Source organism: Cinclus cinclus, chromosome Z (genome assembly GCF_963662255.1).
Source record: "Cinclus cinclus chromosome Z, bCinCin1.1, whole genome shotgun sequence".
Lineage (NCBI taxonomy): Eukaryota > Metazoa > Chordata > Aves > Passeriformes > Cinclidae > Cinclus > Cinclus cinclus.
In genome coordinates this window covers 61,695,645-61,717,490 of record NC_085084.1, presented here as the reverse complement: position 1 = coordinate 61,717,490, position 21,846 = coordinate 61,695,645, and the positions used below count along the sequence as shown (strand labels likewise).

Here is a 21,846-nt window from a genome sequence, read left to right as displayed (position 1 = left end):
GGCTATGAGTGTTGTCTAAGAGGACTTGGTGAAGCCTTTAAAAATGTTTTCCACTGTGTTATCCTTGAGAAACTGTCAGCCTGTGGCCTGGATGCATGTATACTTTGCTGGTTAAAAGAGTTGCTGGATGGCCAGGCCTGGGGAAGAGTGGTGGTGTATGGAGTTACATCCAGCTGATGGCTGACCACCAGTGGTGTTCCCCAGGGCTCAGTACTGGAGCCAGTCCAGTTTAATGCGCTCACTGATGACCTGGACAAAGGGATTGAGTGCAGCCTCAGTCAGTTCACAGGTGACACCAAGCTGTGTGGGTTCTTGATCTGCTGGAGGGCAGGAAGGCTCTGCAGAGGGATCTGGACAGGCTGGACCATGGCTGAGGTCAGTGGTGTGAGGTTCAACAAGGCCCAGTGCCGGGTCCTGCCCTTGGGTCACAACAACCCCAGGCAGTGCCACAGGCTGGGACAGAGTGGCTGGAAAGGACCTGGGGGTGCTGGTGACAGCAGCTGAAGAGGAGCCAGGCTGTGCCCAGGTGGCCAAGAAGGCCAATGGCATCCTGGGCTGGATCAGCAATAGTGTGGGCATCAGGAGCAGGGCAGGGATTGTCCCTCTGTGCTGGGCACTGCTGAGGCCATGCCTCAAATCCTGTGTCCAGCTCTGGGCCCCTTGTGACAGAAAGGGCATTGAAGTCCTGAAACAAGTCCAGAGAAGGGCAACAGAGCTGGTGAGGGGTCTGGAGCATGAGTCCCGTGAGGAATGGCTGGGAGAAAAGGAAGCTCAGGAGTGACCTTATCACTCTTTGCTATAACCTGAAAGGAAGTTGTAGCCAGGTCAGGGTCAAGCAACATAACAAGGGGATGTGGCCTCAAGTTGCACCAGAGGAGATTTAGGTTGGATATTAGAATTTCTTCAGTGAGGGTTGTCAAGCACTGGAAAGGGCTGCCTGGGAAAGGAGTAGAGTAGGCACCCCTAGAGATATTTAAAGGACTTGTAGACATGACACTTCAGGTCATTATTTAGTGGTGAACTTGGCAGTGCTGATTAATGATTGGACTATATGAGCTGAAAGGTCTTTTCCAATGTAAATAATACTATGATTCTAAACTTAGAGTTGTATCCCTTTGGCATTGTATATAGTCAGTAGGTCAGTTTGAGACTTAAGGGGTTTTGAGTGATTGAGTGTTTTCACATTGTCTGGTAACTGTTCTCCATGTGTGGGATGATTAATAGAATTTGAAGTAACAATTCTTGTACACCAAGGAGCTGCAGGTTTTTAACCTAGTCTTCTGACTCTTACATAATAGTTGGCTTTCCTATCCATCACAACGTGCAAATCTTGCAGCATTACATGTCCTCTTTGTCTTAGTGGGTCCTTGTGACTACAAATTCTAAATACTTAGGTGTTCATCAACTTGATCTTGATGAATTTCAGTTCATTAAAATAATTTCCCTGGGTATTGTCGTCACGCTTTTTCTGGAACATAATTATTTCCTACCAGATCTTAGCAGATCTGAGAAAAGGGGAATATTCTAAAATTGCAATAAAATATCATGAGAAGATGATATTAATATGCCTTTGCTGTTGGGGTATGAAGAAGATTTAAAACAGAAGTGTTTTCATAAGAGGTATATGCTGCTTTTTATTGGAACTCTGCTGCTCCAAGTATGTTCCAAGCAAACAATTCTTAAAAAAAAAAAAAGAAGTCAGAAATGTGAGAGCTCAGGCTGTTTCTTTGTAACAGTTATTAATGAGTTAAATACTGTTTCAAACTCAATATTCCTGTTGAATTCAATAGTACTGATCTGCATGTCTGTTAGCAGTCAAGGCTAAGATATTGAAGACTGAATCAATGAAGATTGAATTATTCTCCTTCTGTTAGAGGAAGCTGTCTTCAGTGCAGGTTGTGATGCACTGGGATTGGGAAATTTCCTCTTGCGTTGTTTTTTTCTGTAGGCAAGTAGGCAAGGGAGGAATTCAGTTACCAGTGGAGTTGATATAGCATAAAATATCTATGAGTTTGCTAGGCATCATGTAAAATGCTGAGAGCAAAATTGTCATCAAGTAATGAAACTTCCCCTCATATTTCTTTTTTAAAAAGTTTCAAAGTCCTTTCAAATTATAATAAAAATCAGGACAAAATGACAATTTTAAGTTATTGTCACTTCTTTCCTCCCTCCCCCATCCTCCTACCTGTGCTGAAGACATTTTTATGGATTCTTTCACTACACCAGAGTTTTGACCAGGGCATGCAATATTGCCAAGTTTTCTGAAGACCTATGTCTTATTTTCATTTCTAGTTATTTTCCAGAAATGTCAATTTTGGATCGCAGGTTTTAAGTCCAAAAAAGGGCATATATGTACCTAAAATAGTTCTTTGAAAAATAGTAGATATATTTCATTTGTCAGTACAACTTATTTCTAAGGAAATTTTGTATATACTGTTAGTCTGTTTTTCACGTCAGTACATCTACTGTTGTGAGCAAATGGGTAGAAAAGCCAAAAGCTATTTTTAAAAAACGTACATAAATCTTGCATGAAACTGTGATGTTGTATGTTAGTTCCTTAATGAATAAAACCTGTTGATTCAAATATTCTATGTACATCCTTGTAATTTTGTCTTTTGGTAGGTTGATGAAGTGGTTGATGAATATAATGAAAATAATTTCTATGAATCTGATGAAGAGCAGAAAGAGAAGGATCAGAAAATGAAAACCACCTACGCTATGGACCCAGATCACAGGCTGCTGTTACGAAATACAAAGCCCCTGCTTCAAAGCCGAAATGCTGCTGTATGACAAAATCCTTTTTGATTAAAATGTTAAACCACAAATAGCTGTTTTTAGGAACTTTAAAAATTGAAGAGTAAAATCTATACCCCTTTAAAACTGGTGAAAATACCCTTTAGTAACTCTAGAAAGTGTGATGGACCTTTTTCGAATAGAACGTAGCTTGTAAGTGAAACACCTAAACTGATTGTGATACATTCTCCAAATAATACAAACAAAATACTAGGAAAAAGTATGACAGCATTTGAATCCAACTTATATAATGTGTAGTGGATCTACCATAGGTAGCTCTTGATGCTAAAACTCTCAGCAATTAGAATGGCACAAACTGGTACAGTTTATTGTCACAGTTTAGTGGAAAGATGTACAAAGAAAATCGTAGTTGTTATTGGTTAATTAATTTATTCCTTCATTTGAGTCTCACATTTTAAAAGTAGAAAATTATGCACCACATTTCTAGAGTTCTTGCCTAGACAGGGTTCTACGATAGATACAACATTATGAAATGGTTTGCTAGATTATTTTAATGAGATTTTAAAATACAGGTAACTTTTTAGAACTGGAAAAAGCCATGTTCGTCATGCATCATTGTAATGTTAATCAGATCACAAATGTTGCTACTTCTAACTTCAGCTTGTCCTGTTAATCAGGACTAGATGTCCTTTGAGAAAAGTCTTCCACTGATTATGAATATTCATATCACTGCAAAAACACTGACCATGGTTAAGTCACCTTGCCACCTGTTCTTAATAAGCTAAACACATCAGGTTGTAGCTCTCGGTTGAAACATATTTTGAGATTCTAAGTATCTGACTCTTCTCAAAATCATTTATGATCTGGCAGCCCAGCAGACTTTGGAAACAAATTGATTGAATTTTTACAACTTTTTTGCTAAAAGCCACTGCTCGGTGTCTGTGATATTTCTTAATTTCATGCAAAGAACAAGTATGTTTGATATGTTTGCCATCCCACTTCACGAAGAGGTTCAGTTAGTTATTGCCCTCATTCTATAATTTTCTTTATTAAATATGGTTTTGATTCTCAGATTTTTGATCTTTAACTTTCTGATGTTAAAGTTTCTGAGATGTTAAAGTGCACTTTGAAGAGTGTTATCAAAATTATGCCGCTTTGAATTGCTATTACAGCGATATTCATACTATTAACAGAATTTACCTGTAATTAATTTAATTAATGGTATTCTGTAGGACCTTATGTTTTTTGTCAGTAGTAAAAGATACTTGTGATACATTGCTAAAAATCTTAATGTTATTTCCTGGCTTTAGATGTTTGTAATCACTTTTTATTGTTAAAAAAGTGATTACATTCATTACATTTTCATTTCATTGGTACTAGGAGTTAATTGTGAATTGTTACCATGAGGACTTTACTTGGAGTCTCTATGATTTGTTTTGTTTGAAACAGAGCGCTGATCATGACACTATTGTAGGAAAGGTTGTGACATGACGCTTACTAGCATAAAGATCATATTTTGTCTTTTATTTTTGAGAAAGTTTGAGAAGAAGGAAAGCGGGTGTTGTTATGTCTCAGTCTTCTGAATTTTGTTAGCCTGGATATTGGTATACAACCATGTACCATTTACTTTTGTTGTCTTTGGTACTTCAAAATGTTCCAGTAAAGGCAGCTGTTGTTTTATAAACTCCATAATAGAATAATGGAATGAAAGATTTTGAGTGGAAACTAGATAAAAGGTGATATTGAACCTGTAGTCATAAAGGAGAAGCACATCAGAAAAACTTGTAAAGAATATTTCTTCATTACTTTGTACAGCTGATGTTACCAATAGTGATTTATCAAGGATGGTATCACTATGTTTGTAATTTAAATTATCTACTGCTTTTTCTTTGTCCTTATTTCTATGACCTTCTATTTATTATAGCATACAGTAAATACTGGGAGGAAGTAAAGGTACTTAATTAGTGAAAATATATTTATTCCAATGTTCTTCCTCAGTCTGATTTGCTGATTTCGAAGGCCACAGGTATGCACTTAGCTTTCTGAAGAAGAATGAGCTGGTAGTCCTGCAGGTCTGAAGCAAATGTGGTAGATATGAATGATGATTTGAAGTTCTGCTCTGAATTTTCTTCCTTTAGGTGGTAATGGCAGTTGCACAGCTGTACTGGCATTTGGCACCAAAATCTGAAGCTGGTATTGTTTCTAAGTCATTGGTGCGTTTACTCCGTAGTAACAGGTAGGTCAAGTCCCTTGTTTGCATCACAGTATGTACTTTTTTGTGCATATTTGTTTAGCCATAGTTATGAGAATGTAAGTATTACACAATTCATTTAATTTTGAAATTGTCCTGTAATACTCACTTTCACTCAGCAAATGAATAATAATAAAAGTATTCCCATAATTTTTGGTGTCCCGTGCAGGGAAGGTCTGCATTGGTTATTGTGTTTCATTCTTATGATTTTTGTTCTGACAAGAATCATGGCTGCCTAGTTAGGATTTAAATAGAGTCAGTACTAACAGGTTTGCTTAATATCTTGATTTTTTAAAAATTACTGGAAATTTAGTTCTGTTGAGTTCCTTACTGTCTTGCTAAGCACTAAAGAGGTCTTCTGATGTATATTTTATATTCCTGCACTGTAATACAAATCCCAAAGTGAGTGAATTTATAAGTGATCACTGGATATCAGATAACAGAATGTTCTGTTTAGACTTCATCATCTTCAATAATATTTTGTCTGCTTTTCTATGAAAGGTCTTACCTGCCATATTTCTTAAGATAATGCTATTTTTTCATTTTTATTTCATAGTTTTTGCATAGCGTGCCCGTATTTGCTGCACAGAAGTATTTATCTTCCCTGTTCAGTTCTTAGATTTTGAACTTCCATGTATTTGTATGAAAAGCTTTGAATGGTTTACATGAGACAATATTAATTGTTTTTATAATAACTTTTTAACTAAAAATGGTATTTTTGGCTAGAACTTCACTGTGAAAATAATTTACTTTGTAAATCAGTTATGTCAAACAGACAAAGAATTTTAAAAAAAGCTCACATCTATTGTGAGTCTGGCAAGATTACTCATCTTAGGTATACCTTAACTTTTGTAAGCCCTGCCATCAGAAAGTGGATTCTCTGTAAAAGTTCTGCAGCTCCGTTTCTCTATTATTTAAAAGTTGTTAAAGAAATAAAATGGGACTAGATAGAGTATTAATGCTTTTATTTCAGATAAGAATGAATCACTATTATTTTTGTGTTTGACTTTATAGTACAGTATGCTTCACATTCTCTTCATGCAACATGAGTTAAGTGACTAAAGCAATAGGCAGATAATGTATAAACTCATACTCACAGGTTGAAAGGATTATTTGCATGTGGTTTCTTGCTTGTTTATACTAAGGTTTCATTAAAAGAAAAATCACTTCTTTCCTGTATCTCAGCTACTACCGAGATAAAGGATAAACTACTGAGATAGTTAAATGGCACTGGTCTTCTGATTTTTCTGTATTGTATGGCTTTTCTGTTCTCTGTTACCATTCTGAGTGAAACACTTCTGCTTCTAGAAACATTTCGAAATAAGCTTTTGCTGTTTACCCTTGAAGTTATTTGCTTGTGGCCTTTAAATTAATGTCAACTAAGCTGTAATCGAGTTAGGGTGAGAGTGCCAGAAAGAGCATCTCATAGCAATTTCCAGTCTTGTTTCATTATGTGGAGCTGACTATTGCCATGCACCTATGTAAGAATTGCATAAAATAAGTTTAAAAGATTTTAAGTACTTCTCTATTATCACTTTTCTTTGTAAGCAGCAGCTGTAATTACCTTAGGGCTATTAGACTGTTTTGAGTAAGAGGAGATAATGAGTATAATGATTTCTCTATTAGGATGAGATTTGCAACATACAAGGATTTGAGCACTTACGGTTCAGAAAAATTGTGTGTAAAGTATTACTTTTTAAGCAATTGGTGACACAAAATATGCACTTTAAAAGCTTCAGACTAGTACTCAGATTTCTTTTTGCTCACTCATGTGGAGGCTTTTAAACTCATTTATTAGTGGTGAGAATACCCTCTCCAAATATGTTTAATGTTTTTTGTGGAATGTTGCATAAATCTATTGTCTATCTCTTGCATACTCTGTTATGTAAAAGTGTTAGTTTTTTACAGATGTGTATGTCTGCCAGTGTATACCCTTGAGTCACAGGTGATCCTGACCTTTTTTGAGGAAAAAATTCTTTAAGAGAAAAAAGTCATAGTGATTCTTGCTAATTGTGAAAGGCTTAACTGTTCTTTTCATTAATGCAGTTATTTCAACACTGCAGATGAAGCCTGTGTGTTTTCATTCTCAGCTATGTCACCATGAAATATTTATTTCAAGAAGGTGAATAAAATGTAAGGCTTTTTAAAGCTGTTTCCATTATATCAAAATTATTCATGTAATTCTGGTTTGAATAAATATCCAAGGCCTACAAAAGGCTCCATTGCACTGGTGTCAGTGAGTATTTTTGTGTATTCAAGTTTTAAAAAATGAGACCCTGGTTTCATCATGCGTCAATCTTCCTGTGAAACAACTGATGAAGTTAGCAGTTTGCAATAAGCTTTGCCTTCTATGTTTGTGCCAAAACAAATGGATAACTAAGCTGATGTTCAAATAGAATTGGACTTTCTTTGCCATGTTGAATTATTCTTATTCTATGTATCAGTAATTTGGTGGAATGACTCTTGGTTTTCTTTTCACATTCTAGGGAGGTGCAGTATATTGTCCTGCAAAATATTGCCACTATGTCAATTCAGAGAAAGGTATACCCTATTTAGAATTTTTTAGTCACACTGTATATGAAACATAGGAGAGTTACTTAAGTATGTTCTGATTTTCAGGGCATGTTTGAACCTTACCTGAAGAGTTTCTATGTTAGATCAACTGATCCAACTATGATCAAAACACTCAAGGTGAGTTTATTAAAGGCAAATTTTTCTATATACTGCTGGACTGATCAGTTTGCAACAGAAAAGTAAAATGTTTTTCACTGATATAACACAGGTCATTCTGTGCTGTTTCTTTATCTCACTTTATCTTATCAGGGCCTTTAGTTACTTCACAAGGGGCCTTCAGGCTTGTCAGGCTATCTGAAAGTTCCTGTTACGATGTTGCAGGTGGAAACAGCTGTATATTTCACTACAGCTTTTAGAACCTTTCAGTGATAGAGAGCATTATATTTTTTTTTCAACCAGGCATTCTAACATGGGGAGTTTGACTATTTAATGGGAAGAAAAGAGTCTTTAATACTGTTAGCTTAAGAAGAGTCTGTTCCCCTGTACAAAATAGGGCAGTGTTTGAGTCCCAAATTTTCTTTGAAGTCAGTATTTGATAGGAGAAGTACTTTAGGCTTTCCTCAAGGCCACAACTCAATGCATGTTTTCAGCTGTTTCCTTGTTGTTTTCTCTGTTCTTACTCTTTAACAAATGTGAAATCCTTGACAAGACAATGCTAAAAAAGTGTCTACTGTTATGTGCCTTTTCTCTTGTTTTGGTTTAGATTGTCATAGGCACCTGTGTTTAGGAGTGGAAGATAGTTTTCTGAAAGAAACATTTTTTCCTTATCTTTGTTTTACATGCATGTTGCACTTACATTATATGTGCAAGAGTGGTGTGTGTCCAAGATGGCTATGCCGAAACTATCATGCCGAAAGTATTCTCTATGTTTTAGGAATATTGGGAGGAATTCCTTACTGTTACCAAGAATAGTCAGTCCAAAAATAATAGAAAATTGATATATTTAAATTCCCATATTAATTGATAATATATTGGAGAAGAGGTGGAGAAGTAGAAATTGTGTTTTTTTCTTTCATTGTCTCATTTGTTTCATAAGAGCTGAAAAATTTAGAAGACCCTAAACTCTTACATTTACATTACATTTTTAGAAGACTCTTAAACCTTTTTGAAAAATCTTGTGTTTTTCTCCCTCTTCTACCTCAGTACTTCAAGCCTACATGTTTCAAAATACAATGATGAGACCCATGACAGTAATTAATATGTAGGAGTACCCTGGAATTTATCTCTTGAGCTGTTTGGATTTGTGTTTTTTTATTTTCCAATATCAAATTTGCTTTTTTGATCAGTGGTTAGCATTGAGCTTGTATTTTTGCAGTAACCTATTTAAATCACAAATTCTCAGTTATAATTAGTTGTCATCATTTCAGAGTCTAATTTTCTGAATAGTTAACGTTTTTTCCCAATTACAAGCATTACTTTGCAGACATGTGTTGATTTGTTTTTCTGTTTTATTAATCAGTTTTCTACTATCTGGAACTCTTATATGGCTTTTCTTAGTCAGCCTTTGTCTTCACTTCCCTGAAATGTGTCAGTTGAAAATTTTATTGCCTGTCTTCTCCTTACTTTCATAGTTTGTGAAAAAAGTCCAGTGAAGATATTTGTGATATTCCATTGATAGCCACCCTGTACTATAAAATAATCTCCTTTGCTCTTTCCTGTTTCTCTTTTTCATTTATCCTCTTGCTTTCTATGCTATTCTAGATATGTATGTATCTTTAAGAGCCCTTAGTGATACATCTTACGAAATTCTTTTGAGGTACAGGTGGACTGTATCACTTGAGTATCCTTTTCTGGATGCCTCCAAGTCAAAAAATACCAATGTATTTCTGGGGCATGACTTCCCTTTGGGGAGGCAGGGTAGTGTTTTCAGTTTATTTAATTCAAAGTTAAAACAGGCTGGAAGCATAGCATCTTAACAATATATGCTGTGTTGTATATCATCCTTCTGCTCACTAGGACAAAGTGGAGGACTTCCAGGGTCTGATGTTGTTGATGTTGAATAAGATCTGAGGAATCTCATAGATGCAAATGTTTATTTCCTGAGTTTAAAGATCTTTTATTACAGTTCATCTGAATATTATGGGCAATTTATTGCTCCCCTGATGCAGTTGTGACTTCTGTTGTTTCTTCTTGCACTGTCATGTGGTTCTTATATGCTAAAGCCTATTGTATAACATTGGAAAGCTGACAGAAGTATTTCAAGCCCATTTGATATGTAATGAAACACTTAAGCGCAGGCTCATAAAAAATGCGTCACTGAATCCTGGATTCCTGCTTTGTAAACTTTGCAAGTACTTGCAAGGAAAATAAGCCTCCTGAGTGCAATGGTGTCACCAGTTTGTACTGATATCTGGTATACTCTGTTGAATTCTGAGTGGTGGTTTTAAAATATCTTTTACAGACAATGAAAGTATAGTGTACATGTAGTACTGTTTACAAGATTTTATTTTAATTTTTGACAACATCTGGATTTTTTTTCTTGTAGCTTGAAATCTTGACAAATTTAGCAAATGAAGCCAACATATCAACTCTGCTTCGAGAATTTCAGGTTTGTGTAAAAGTGTATTCTGCTTATACTTATGATCTCTTTTTCCATTGTTGGATGCTTCTCCTAGGCTTAAATTTATCAAGTTTAAGTATTCTTGAGGATGACATATTCCAAAAATGGAAGTTAAACCATCTCATACTATAATGGATAAGGGAGCTATTTGTATATGGGAAGGAGTTCAAATATTTCATTTCTCACTCTCCTTCCAGCTACCAAAAGAAAAAAAAAAAAGTGATGAAAACAACTCAATCATTCCATATTCTGAAACACATATTCCAGCAACTTGACTGACACTGTAAGTCACTATATGAATAGGGTCTTACTTTTAGCAGTATTTGACCCTTAGCATTTGTTGCCAAACCTCATTTCCATAAGGTGTTTGATGAAATAGTTTCTATTGTCTCCAGTATCTTTATGTATCAACAAGATCTTCTGCCTATATTGTGAAACCGTGTCTGTCCTCCTTTCTTTCCTCTTTGCTTATGACATCTTATTGTATTGCTTCAGTTCTCTGGCTAGATTTCTGTGAAAGGTACTGTTTCTTAGGCAGGTAGGTTATTCATAGTTTCACAGATGCTCCTAGTTAAATGAACTGAAACCTCTGAAGAGAGAGCTCATCAACTCCTCCAGCCTTGCACACAAACTAATGGCTATTTTTGGGTAATTGCCCCCTGCCCCAAGATTTCTTGAAATCAGAGTTTTGCATGGCTATGGGTGACCAAAGAAAAGGTCTTCTAAAAGTGACAGTGAGATGAAAAATTATAGCTTGTAATGTGCAATGTAGCTTTCTAAGTTAATTTAATATACAGTATGTCTGCCTCATGAAAATAATGTGGTAAGTCTTTGGTTGACAAGAGCTATATATTGACTAACAAAAATCCTGTTTCTTTAGACTTATGTGAAAAGCCAGGATAAGCAGTTTGCTGCAGCTACGATCCAGGCTATAGGCAGATGTGCAACCAACATCACCGAAGTGACTGACACGTGCCTTAATGGCCTCGTCTGTTTGCTGTCCAACAGGGATGGTAAGATAAAGTTCTCTTTGTTTCCTGGGTAGCTGATGGCATGAAGTGTTTTCTTAGAACTACACAAAGCTTCAGATCACATCAAGAAGCAAGAGCTGACTTCTGTAAGAATTTGGCTGACACAACTGGATAAAAATCCTGCAATTCCAAAGGCTCTGATATTCACTGAGTAGTTATTTTATCCTCTGTTAGAGAAATTAATTCATTGTGGCAATCAATTACACACTTACCTACCTTTTCTTAAAATGCTCTGATTATTGAAGTGTGCTGTTTAGATTATCATAGGTAGCAATAGTTAAGTTACAATTCAAGTTGCATCAATGCAGTTAGCCTGTAGAGGGTGCTGAAAGCTTGGAATTTTTTTTTTAGTGCATCAATGCCTAACTGAAAACATGTATGAAATAGTTTTGGAATAAATGGTCCCAAATTTGGCTTGGTTTTGTAGTCTAGGCTAGTGTTATTTTTGGATAGTGAAACAAAGTTTCAAATCACTAAGTAACAGAGCAAGGAGCAGATAAAGTCAAATCGAGTATAGCAGCATGGTAACTTAATACCTAATAATATTGCATATTCTTACTAGTTACCAATGAATATGGCAGATTCTTATTTCATAAGTAGTCAGTAATATGAGTTAATAAATAATGTCAGTAAGGACCAAAAGCATAATTTTGGAGTGTCCTGCAGAAGTTCAAGCAGTTCGAAGAACTTAGGTGACATTGCTCACAGCCTTGACAGGCAGCATTAATGCCTCTCTGTATCTCCTGGACATTTTTTTGGGGTAATCCTGAGAAGGCCTATATTAGGGACATCGTTTTGGCAGTGCATATTTGGCCAGTGACCCACTAATGCACATAGAGCTTTCTCCCATTCTTTTTATGAACTGAGTTGTCATTCTCAACCATCTCATCTTATATCAGTAATTCTTGAGTGGCCTCCATGTATGGCTTTATACTTTAAATATATGTGGCTTTCATTTCTTTGAGCTGTAGATCTTATTTCTGTTTAAGCCTTTCTGTTTATCAACTGTGTTTAAAATATCTTTCCATATGTTACAAAGCTATGTTTGCACAGTGCACCTTCTTATATGATATTCAGCAACAACCATAGTAAAAATACAAGATTCAAAAGTTGTTCTTGATTTTGTCTGATTCTTCTAGCCATCTTTGTCTGAGTAGGCTTCCTTCAGCATGCACAAATCTCCATATTTCTTCTGTTTTAAATGAAATAATAAAACTGTCACTTCAGAATACAGATTTTGTTACTTAACAATCCTGTCTGTTTTCTTGCTTTGTTTTTGTTTTGCTCAGAAGGAACCAAGATAAGAGGAAAGTTTTTTCTTTTATTACAGATTGTCAATTTAATTTATTTTTCAGAGTGATTAAATATGTATATATCTATATATTTAAATACACACATATGTGTGTACATGTATACAAAGGTCTGTCTCAACAAGATTAGTTTTCATGTCTGTTTCTAAGTAGTTGTCTAGCAAATAAAATTATCTTCTTGAGCTTAGTGTTCTGAAAGGCTGCAAAGGATATATTGAGGATCTTTTAAATCTGGCAGCTGGCAAATTGCTTTACCATAGCTGCAGTGTCTTTATTCCTTTTTTCAAGGAATGAATAGAATGGCATAATTTACATGGTACCTTTCCCCAGGTGGCAGGAAATTACCGATAGTCACAGCTTACTGAACGTAAGAGTTTTGGCATGGTAAGGGAATAAAAAAGAGATATAGTATAGTGTAGGAGAATAGCTTTGAGAGTCTTGGTTAATCTTGCTTTTCCCCAACTTTTACTGTTTAAGTAAGCAAGCAATCTGTTTGCTCTGCTGCTGCTTTCGTGGTCATTGGAAGCCTGGAAGTAGTGATCCTGCTTCGTGTAGCATGAAGCACAAGCTGGTGGGTCCAGCAGGTTCTGAGGTCTGTGGCAGCAGAGTCAGCTGTGCTTTCTCTGTACTGTTTTCTTATTATGAAGAATTCAACTGAGTGCAGAACAGAGGTGCTCATACTAATTCTACCAAAACAAAACAGAATCCTGAAGAACAAGCTTGTGGGAAAAGTGCCTTCTGATTCCATGTGCTTGTTCTGTAACTGTAAATGTAACCCAACACTCAGGATATCTTGGCTCTGGAACAAGAGCTTTACAGTTAATAATGTTTCTGCAATTTGGGTGATGAGAGGCAGGGCATTGTTCCAGAAACAAGGCTCTGGGGATGTCAAGAACTGCTCTTGAAATTCTCTTTGCATGCTTATAAGTGACTTAAAGTCAAATTTTCCCTACTCAGGAAAGCTGTGGTATGTGTGAGAAAAAAAACAACAACATTTGAACTACAGAAGTGCAACAGAAACTAGAAATTTTAGTGATGAGATACCTTAGTGAATGATTATCACAAGCTAAACTTGACTGACTCCTGAAGAGACTGTTTTTGTTTTGTTTTTGTGAAGCCATGGTGAGGGCTGAGAAATTTTTCCTTACTCATCTGCTAAAGGAAGGACAAAAAGAAAATTTATTTTCTTTCTCTAGTCTCAATTTGCTATTCGGCTGATGCATTTCCTTTAAGCAATTGTATTGATAGTTTCAAGTGACTCCTGGCCCCACTGTTGCATAACAGTAATTTTAGATGTTAGAGGCAGATTGGATTATAGGAAGCCTCTTGACTGTACTGCATATACTAGAAGTCCTGCAGGGTTTTTTTTGATGAGTGACTTCCATTTTCAGTTGAAAGTTGCATATTGAAGGAAAGCATGATTGTAGAATGGATAGCTAAAACATTTTTTGCCCTACATTTCTATGTGAAACTGCAATTCATAAAGTTACTGGGACTGTTAATACATCTGGTAACTAGTTACTGTTGGAATGACATGAAATAAAAGCAACTTGTAGCATCCCATTTATATGTGTTAATAGGGTTTCCAAGATTTGTTATTTGTGTTATAAGGATGGAGAAGTTAATAAGGTAAAAGCTTAAACTTTGGCTAGTTCTGAAAAGCAGAAAGTTAGGTCTGTCTGGGTAATTAGCTCTAGTGATTTCCTTTTAGCATTTTTTTGTAGCCCAATTAGCATCGTTCATAACCCTAATAACAGAATGGTTTGGGTTAGAAGGGACCTTTAAATTCCATGTAGTCCAGCTTCCCTACCATGGGCAGGGACACGTTGCATAGACCTAAGTGGCTCACACTGAGTTTGAATGTTTCTGGGGAAGGGGCATCCACCAAAATGGCATCCTGCCCAAAACCAGAAAACCAGTTGATGCAGTTTTGCTCCTTTTAGATAAAGTGATTATACAAACTGTAGACTGTGGATAAATTAGTCTTCACTTGCGTGTTTTAGTTGCTGCAAGGGCGTGTTAATGTAAATGGAAGAAAATTCGATGCAACATTAATGATTTCAAATGTTGTATTTCAGAATTCACCTTTTGAATGTTCTCTGGTAATATACTCCATGCTGAGATGGTTTTCTGAGGTTCTGTTATAATGCAGCCAAATTTCCGATTCTGGAGAAAGTCCTTAATTTGGTTCTACAATTTGCTGTCTGCTGCATTGTTGATTTTTTTTGCATACATCATTATTTTACAAAATGGAACAGTGTAAGACTGAGTATATTTTAAATTTTTGAGAAGTTGTCAGGCTGCAGGGTCTTCAGAGACTGTCCTACTTACTCAATTCCACGTTGCTTCAAAATTGTTAGAAGAAACAAAGATTTTTACTATGACTTTAAAATTGAAATTGTGGTACCCCATATAGTCTTCTTTATTGATAACGGTATTCCTGATCAGATTTTCTGTGATTTTTCATCTTTATTTTAAGAATTTAATTTGCTTTTTATAATCTTTTACATATGATTATACTGTCCCAAAATTTTTATGTTCATTTATCATTGCCTTGTGTGAACTTCCTCATTGATAATTCTAGTAGGAGTTACATTTTAAAATTTTCTGACTGCACATTCAGAATGCCCGTTTTATCTTCCCTTCTAGTATTTTGCTGGAGTTTGTTACGGTTTTGAACCTAAGTATTTCTGTTTTATTTCCTGCTCATTTTTGGTATCCTTTGGCCTTGAGCAGGCCTCACAGAGTATGGAGTTTTATAACTACGCCAGTCTTTATTCTGATGCAAATGCATTTTGATTTTGTTTGTACTTTTTTCCCAGTATCTAGACGTGTAAAAAAAAATACTAGTTAACAAATGTTTACAATTGTAATTTACAACTTGTTTACAATTCTGGTTTATTTTCTTTAAATGTGCTCCAGATACAGCATTAAAGTAGTTCCTATGATGACATCTGGTCTACTGCAGCTGATATTACCATAGTCAGTTTTACGTTGTCAACAATTGTTTTTTTATAATGAACTTCATGTCCACTCTTTTTTTATGGTTCAGTTTTATTTTTCCTAACTGTTCAGTATATCACAAAATATTAAATGATGAAAGTCGCCACTCTGTTGTTCCCCACTATAAACATTCCAGATTCTAATTTTCAAGTTTCAAGAACTGGCTTCCTATTTGAATATCTAGCAAAATACAGTGTAAATTAAATTGATCTGTAAGATTGTGCAAGACCTTGAGATGTTAACCTTGCTTCAAGAAATTAGTCTAGAAAAATGACAGATGTCATGTCAAATAAAAGATGACACAAAAAGCTACTAGCTAAAATCTAAGCATTTCAGAGGCATATGGCATAATGATAGGCTTAGAGCTCTTGGAAAGCCTTTCTCCATAAAGAAGTTTCCTTTCTCAAAAAAGAAAGCAACAAGAAAACCCCACAACCCCCAAAATTTAAACATCTCTTCCCCATACTGTTCTGTTGAAACTTGAGCATGCTTGATTGCTGAATGAATGGTCCATGTGTCAGATTATCTCAGACAGAAATACAGGAATACCTCTGTTTAACAAATGGTAGCTAGGTTTCTTCATCTTTCCATAACTGAGTTTACTTTTGAACATAAGCTTGCTTCTGCTTATGTGGGGTCTTTTCAGCTTCAAAAACTACATTTAATACAAGCTGATCGGGCTGTGAATGTTACTTCTTGCAGTAGTTAAGCACTTCAGTGCATGACTTTGGCATGAATCTTATAACAGCTTGCTATTTAGAAGCGTCATTTGAATGTACTAGATATTAGGTTACAGACCTGAGAGAGACTGTTTAGATGCAGAAACATTCTTTGCCTTTAGAAGAAATGCAAAGGAGACATTTAGATATTTCTCTAGTGTATGAATGAGCTGTTACTTTTAATGCAAGCATTCTTATTCTCATTGCAGACTGCAGATTGCTTTTGAATATGCATAATTTTAATGAAAATCAGATTTTTTTTACACTGTTCCTCAATTTTATAGGAAAAATACAAATTGCAGCTTCACTGAAAAGCAGTTTCATACAAGTATGTACTAGGTTGGTATTTTTACATTTAGAATGTGTGTGTCCTCTTTTTGCTGGTTGTAACTTGATTCAGGAAGCTAAACTTATATTACTTAGTAGAATGGTTTACCTCTTTCTTACAAATTAATATAATTCAGTTTTGCAAAGCATATTTGGAAAGCTTTTACGTCTTTTACAATCAATTATTTATGCCTTTTTCTTTTGCATAAATGCTTTTAAAATTAATAATTTGTTTTGTCTAAAACAGAAATCGTAGTTGCTGAAAGCGTTGTTGTCATTAAGAAACTGCTGCAAACCCAGCCAGCACACCATGGCGAAATTATTAAGCATATGGCCAAACTGTTGGATAACATTACAGTGAGTATTTGTTCACACAGTCTTATTTGCCTTGTCAACTAACAATGAGATTTTTATCTCCTTCGCATTGGTGCTGTAAATGGAAGTATGTATATTAGAGAAAAGCAAAAAAAAAATTTTTAACATAAATATAATTTTTCATTATCTTAATGGAAAGGAAATAGCTATCAGATGGCTCCAATTTATGCCTTAGGTCTGGAAAGCTATTTTTAAAGAGAATCCTGGAAATGTTGAGTAGTGCTTGTCCTGTTACTCTAGGATGAATAGCAGGTTTAGAATGTGGAGTGGGTAAATTGAAATGAAAATAAACAGTTAACTTAAGGATTATTACCCAGTTGTCTCTATGATCTGGAGTGGAGTTTGAAAGTTTTATTTTAAACCTTTTTCCCTAAATTATCTAACCTTTCCATGGTATCAGACATGCTGCTATGAGTGTGTTGCAATGTCTTGAAGCTGCATTTTTATCTTCTAGGTATGTGAGATTCTGTAATATTTAGCATTAAAATTTGAATTATTCACTATTATCTGTCTTTAGATTTAACTGACGTTTAGGTGTGCAAATATTTATTTCCCAAATTCTCCTCACAGGTCCGGTAACTGATAAAACACTTAATGATCTGTCCTAAATTATAGTATAGGGATGACATCCAGTAGCTGTCTATTATATCCTAAACCCAAGGTGTTAGATTTTGATCTGTCAACAATTATTTTTCTGTAGAGATGATAAATAGAACTGTTTCATTTCATGAAATAACACAGTTTTAATAATGGAGCAGTTTCTAAATCAGTGAACGTTCATTTCTCCACAGCTGAATTCAGCAAAGAGAAAAGAAAGAGAAAAAGAAAACATGGTATTCTTGGTTCATGCTTACTAAAAGATTAAATAAATCTTTGGTTGCTAAGAGCTGATGATCACTTTGTAACTGATATAAAGAAAATAAATTCTACTGAATTGCTCATACCAGATATGATACTGTTTCTTATTAAGTATCCAAATAAGTAATACTTCATGTATAATAATCACCCATAATTTCAGAAAATTTGTGCGATATTTTGATGGATTATTACAATTTCAGAAACAGTGTTCTGGCACTTTTACCAAACTAGTCTGGCATCCTATTTCCACATACTCTACAAGAGAAATTAGTTACTTTTATAAAGATTCTGTTTATAACTTAGATGAGTTTTGTAGCTGTTTTATACAATTAATACTTTCAAATAAATACTCTAAGTTTTGTGGAAAAGAAAATCCTTTTTTAAGTCAAAAAGGGGGATGCAGAGAAGACATGTTTAAATTACTTTAACATTCTGGGGTTTTCCAATATGAGGTTGTACAGAATATCAGAAAATGTTAAGCGGTGGGAGAACACTCTGTGGGATAGAACAGTCATTGGAATAAAGTAGAAATCCAGATCTGATTCTGAACCATGGCTTTTATTCAAGAACACAGGATTGGTGGTCAAGAATTACAGTAATGTAGTCATGAACCTAGAAGCAGCTGTAGGTTCTCCAAGGTGATTGTTTTACATCTTTCTCTCTTTCTCTGACATTTTTTATTTACTACTTCAAGATACATACCTTCCGTGGTATGATCTGGACTTTGAATTATAGAATACATTTTCATATTTATGATTTTAATATTTATAATATTTATAGCTCATATTTATAATTTGAATGCTGTATCATTTTTCTGACTGGCCCTACTATGTCTGCAAATGAATGTATTCCTTCACAGAATGATTTGGGTTAGGAGGGACCTGTAAAGATCATCTAGTCCTAACCCTCAACCTTTACTTCTGTAAGGGACAAGTGTATACATTTCAGAATGAGTATTTAATTACTAGGGATGTTCGTTTGAGACGTCAATACTTAATATAGTATTACTGGATTTCCTGATATCTGCAGTTAACCTTAAACACTGATCTTACTATTGCAAAAGTAGTTGTGAGTTGACATAACGCAATTTCCTTGGGTTTTGTCTGCTATAACAGAGACACAGAGCAAGGATTCCTGACCATTATTATGCTGACAAATTATATCGATACTTACATAAGTAAACACATGTGTACATACTTACTTTGCACAGGGGTTTTTGGCATTTTGGTTGTTTTTGGCATTTTTGTTTTTTTTTTCTTGGCCTCTCTTCTGTTGTTGTAAAGTATTAGGATTGAAACACAGAAGACCTACTCTATAGCCCTCTACAGGAGTATATGACTGTTTTTAAAGGACTCTTGCATTTGGATGTGGGAAAAGCAGCCAAATGTAGACTTGAATGGACTTGAAATGGAAGGGTAGGGGAATGTGAACAAAGAAATTCTTTGTTGCTTTTTGGAGTTTAAATTAATTTAGTATTATGTATTACATAGATGAAAGCATGAAGAGGAAATTCTTAGTAGAATTTAACATTATTAAATCAAAAAACCCTTAAGGAAAACAGAAACTTTTTGATTGTTCTGTAATGATTTAGTTTGCGTCAATGATGAACAGCCACTAAAATAAGCAAAATTAGTGTAAACTCAGTGGAATAGATTTTTGTGTTTGTGCCTGATTTTTTTTCATTGATATTGTTATAAATTTCACTTGTGGAAGCCTGTGATTGGCAATGTTCAGGTGCCTAAAATCTTTCACTGTGATGTTTATTTCAGGTCATTTATGTAACTGAAATTTATTTGTTCTTGTTTTCATCTTCATCCACAGAAGCCAATTAGAAAGTGGAAGGATGTAGAATACTTAGAAGATTACAGTATTGCCTTGTAAAATAAATAAAAAACAAAATAATAAGAAGCTAAATATTAAGACCATATATAAAAAAATATTAAGACCAACTATAAGAAATATTAGCAAGTTCACTTAAAAAACACTGAACTCCTGTAGATCACTGACTAAATTGTGGTGAAGACTAGGTCTGTTTCAGTTTAGCCTTTGACTGATTATTTCTTACATTTCTGAGAATAGTGGTTATTTTTGTTACTGTTGTGTGTTTTCATTTGTAACTTAAACTTTTATCCCAGGTGTGCCCAAGGAAAGATCTGTGAGATCTATTTTGTATGTGATACTTGAGTACTTAGACCTGTGCATAGTACAAATTGATCTAGCTGTGCTTCAGCTCCTTTCCTCACACCCTTCAAAAGCTATAATGGAGAAATACGTGTCGGTGTCCTAAAGACATTCAACAAGAGAATAATGTATCTCTTTAAACTTCCATTTTTAAAAATCATAGAAACATTTCCATTTAGCTGTCAATGTGTTAATAACGTTGTCATGCTTTACAATTGATTGATTTGCTAAGCTGTGGGGCAGAGATTGTAGCAGTGCTCATTTGTATTAGGAATGCACTCTGAGGTAGGCTTAATTAGTTCTCTGTGTACTTTTAGAGTGACAGAAGTTTAAAAATTATACTTATGGGAAAGAGCCATTTAAAGAAGGGTAAGTTCAAAACCCATCTTACGAGTTTCATCTCCAGCATCAGCAAAATCTGATGCTTTAGGGGAAGGGTTTTAAAAATAAGAGAAATTCACTATGGTGCACCTTTAGTATATATCTTCTCATCTCATTACTGGAAGCTTCTGTTTACTTTCCACATCATCATGCTTACTAATCTAAAAATTCTAATTTCTCCTCATATCCCATATCTCTGATCAGATATTCTCTCTTCTCTTTACCTTTTCCTTCTGGAATAAGTAAAAATAGTGTACACAGTAGTCAGATATGCTGAAGAAATCTTACACAATGACATAGTGCTATTGCTTGTTTTGTGATTTTTATCTCACTTTCCTGGTGTTGCCTGCCTCTTGACTTCTGCAGACACTGACTTAACAACTCTATGACTTTCTGAAAACATTCATGATTCCAAGATGTGTTTTTCCTTAGAAATATTTTGAAGTTCATCAGTATGTGTAGAATATTTTCTTTTTGTATCCTGTTCTTAATGTTCCAAGGCCAATAGTCTCCAAATTTGTTTCTGCCTTTCTGTTTTTAGAAAAATAATTTATTATGGTACATTGTATTGAGTAAGGACTGCTATCTGAGTCATGGGAATCTTGACTTCTGGTGTGATTTTTCTATGGCAATACTACTAAGGCAGGTTTTTTTCTTTTGATAGCTGTTCTCTTTTGATAGCTTGCTTTTCATTAGACTTATTCCTACTTCCTTCTAGAATATGAGCGGGAATATGAAACAAGTTTGAACAGTTTTCTGATCCAGACATGAGGAGGAAAAATTCTTGATGGGATTAGGTGTTGCAAATGTAGAGCAAAAATAAGATAGTGGTATGTAATTTTGAAGAGCTTAAAATGTGAGGAAAATCATGTCACTTATGGATGCAATTAAGTGTTATTATTTACTGTTTTGGACTGGGATTCTTATTGCAAGAGTAGTGGACTCATATTTTTAACACTGCTCTGTCCATTCATCTATTGACAACAGACTTGACTTCCTAGTCTTACATAAATACTGCTTGTAGCTATTTTTCTGATATGGCTTGACAGAACAGGCAGCTTGCTTTCTTTAATCTACTTCTCCTTTCTTGCAGCAGTGGGAAGGTATCACAAACTATGACATCTATATCTTTGTATGTATTTCAGTTCTGCAGTCTTCAGATTCTAGCCAAATTCTTTTACCTAAGATACACTTTAATAAGGCATTTCTAAACCTATGTATTAGTGATGATTTAATGAACAATTCTCATAATTTGATGATAATACAATTTTTAAAAAATTAGTACACTGTATAAGAGGTGCAATTGCAAGTAAAAATTTTGTTCTAAAGGAATTTTATATGTAGAGGTTCAAAGAATAGAGGAGTCCTTGAAGGTCTCCCATTTGAAAACAAAAAACTAATACTTCTCTTTGCTCCAGTTCCTTCCTAGGTATCTTTTCTTCTTGCTATCAGTATGACATTTTAAATCAACTTCATTGGTCTTCTCTAATTGCCATAAATAACCAGAGTTTTGCTTTGAGGG

General features: G+C 34.9%; 1 protein-coding gene across 5 annotated transcripts in view; it reads left to right on the top strand.

Moving 5' to 3' along the window:
- Nucleotides 1–21,846, top strand: part of AP3B1 (adaptor related protein complex 3 subunit beta 1) — a 152,485-nt gene that overhangs the window by 53,746 nt on the left and 76,893 nt on the right. For 4 of the 5 annotated variants that reach the window (XM_062513830.1, XM_062513826.1, XM_062513828.1 and 1 more), the window contains 7 exons: nt 2,623–2,784; nt 4,893–4,990; nt 7,492–7,546; nt 7,625–7,696; nt 10,065–10,127; nt 11,020–11,152; nt 16,777–16,886. In XM_062513830.1, coding sequence (XP_062369814.1) covers nt 2,623–2,784; nt 4,893–4,990; nt 7,492–7,546; nt 7,625–7,696; nt 10,065–10,127; nt 11,020–11,152; nt 16,777–16,886 — 693 coding nt within the window. The remainder of the gene's footprint in view (nt 1–2,622; nt 2,785–4,892; nt 4,991–7,491; nt 7,547–7,624; nt 7,697–10,064; nt 10,128–11,019; nt 11,153–16,776; nt 16,887–21,846) is intronic. The other variant, XM_062513829.1, reaches the window with a different exon arrangement.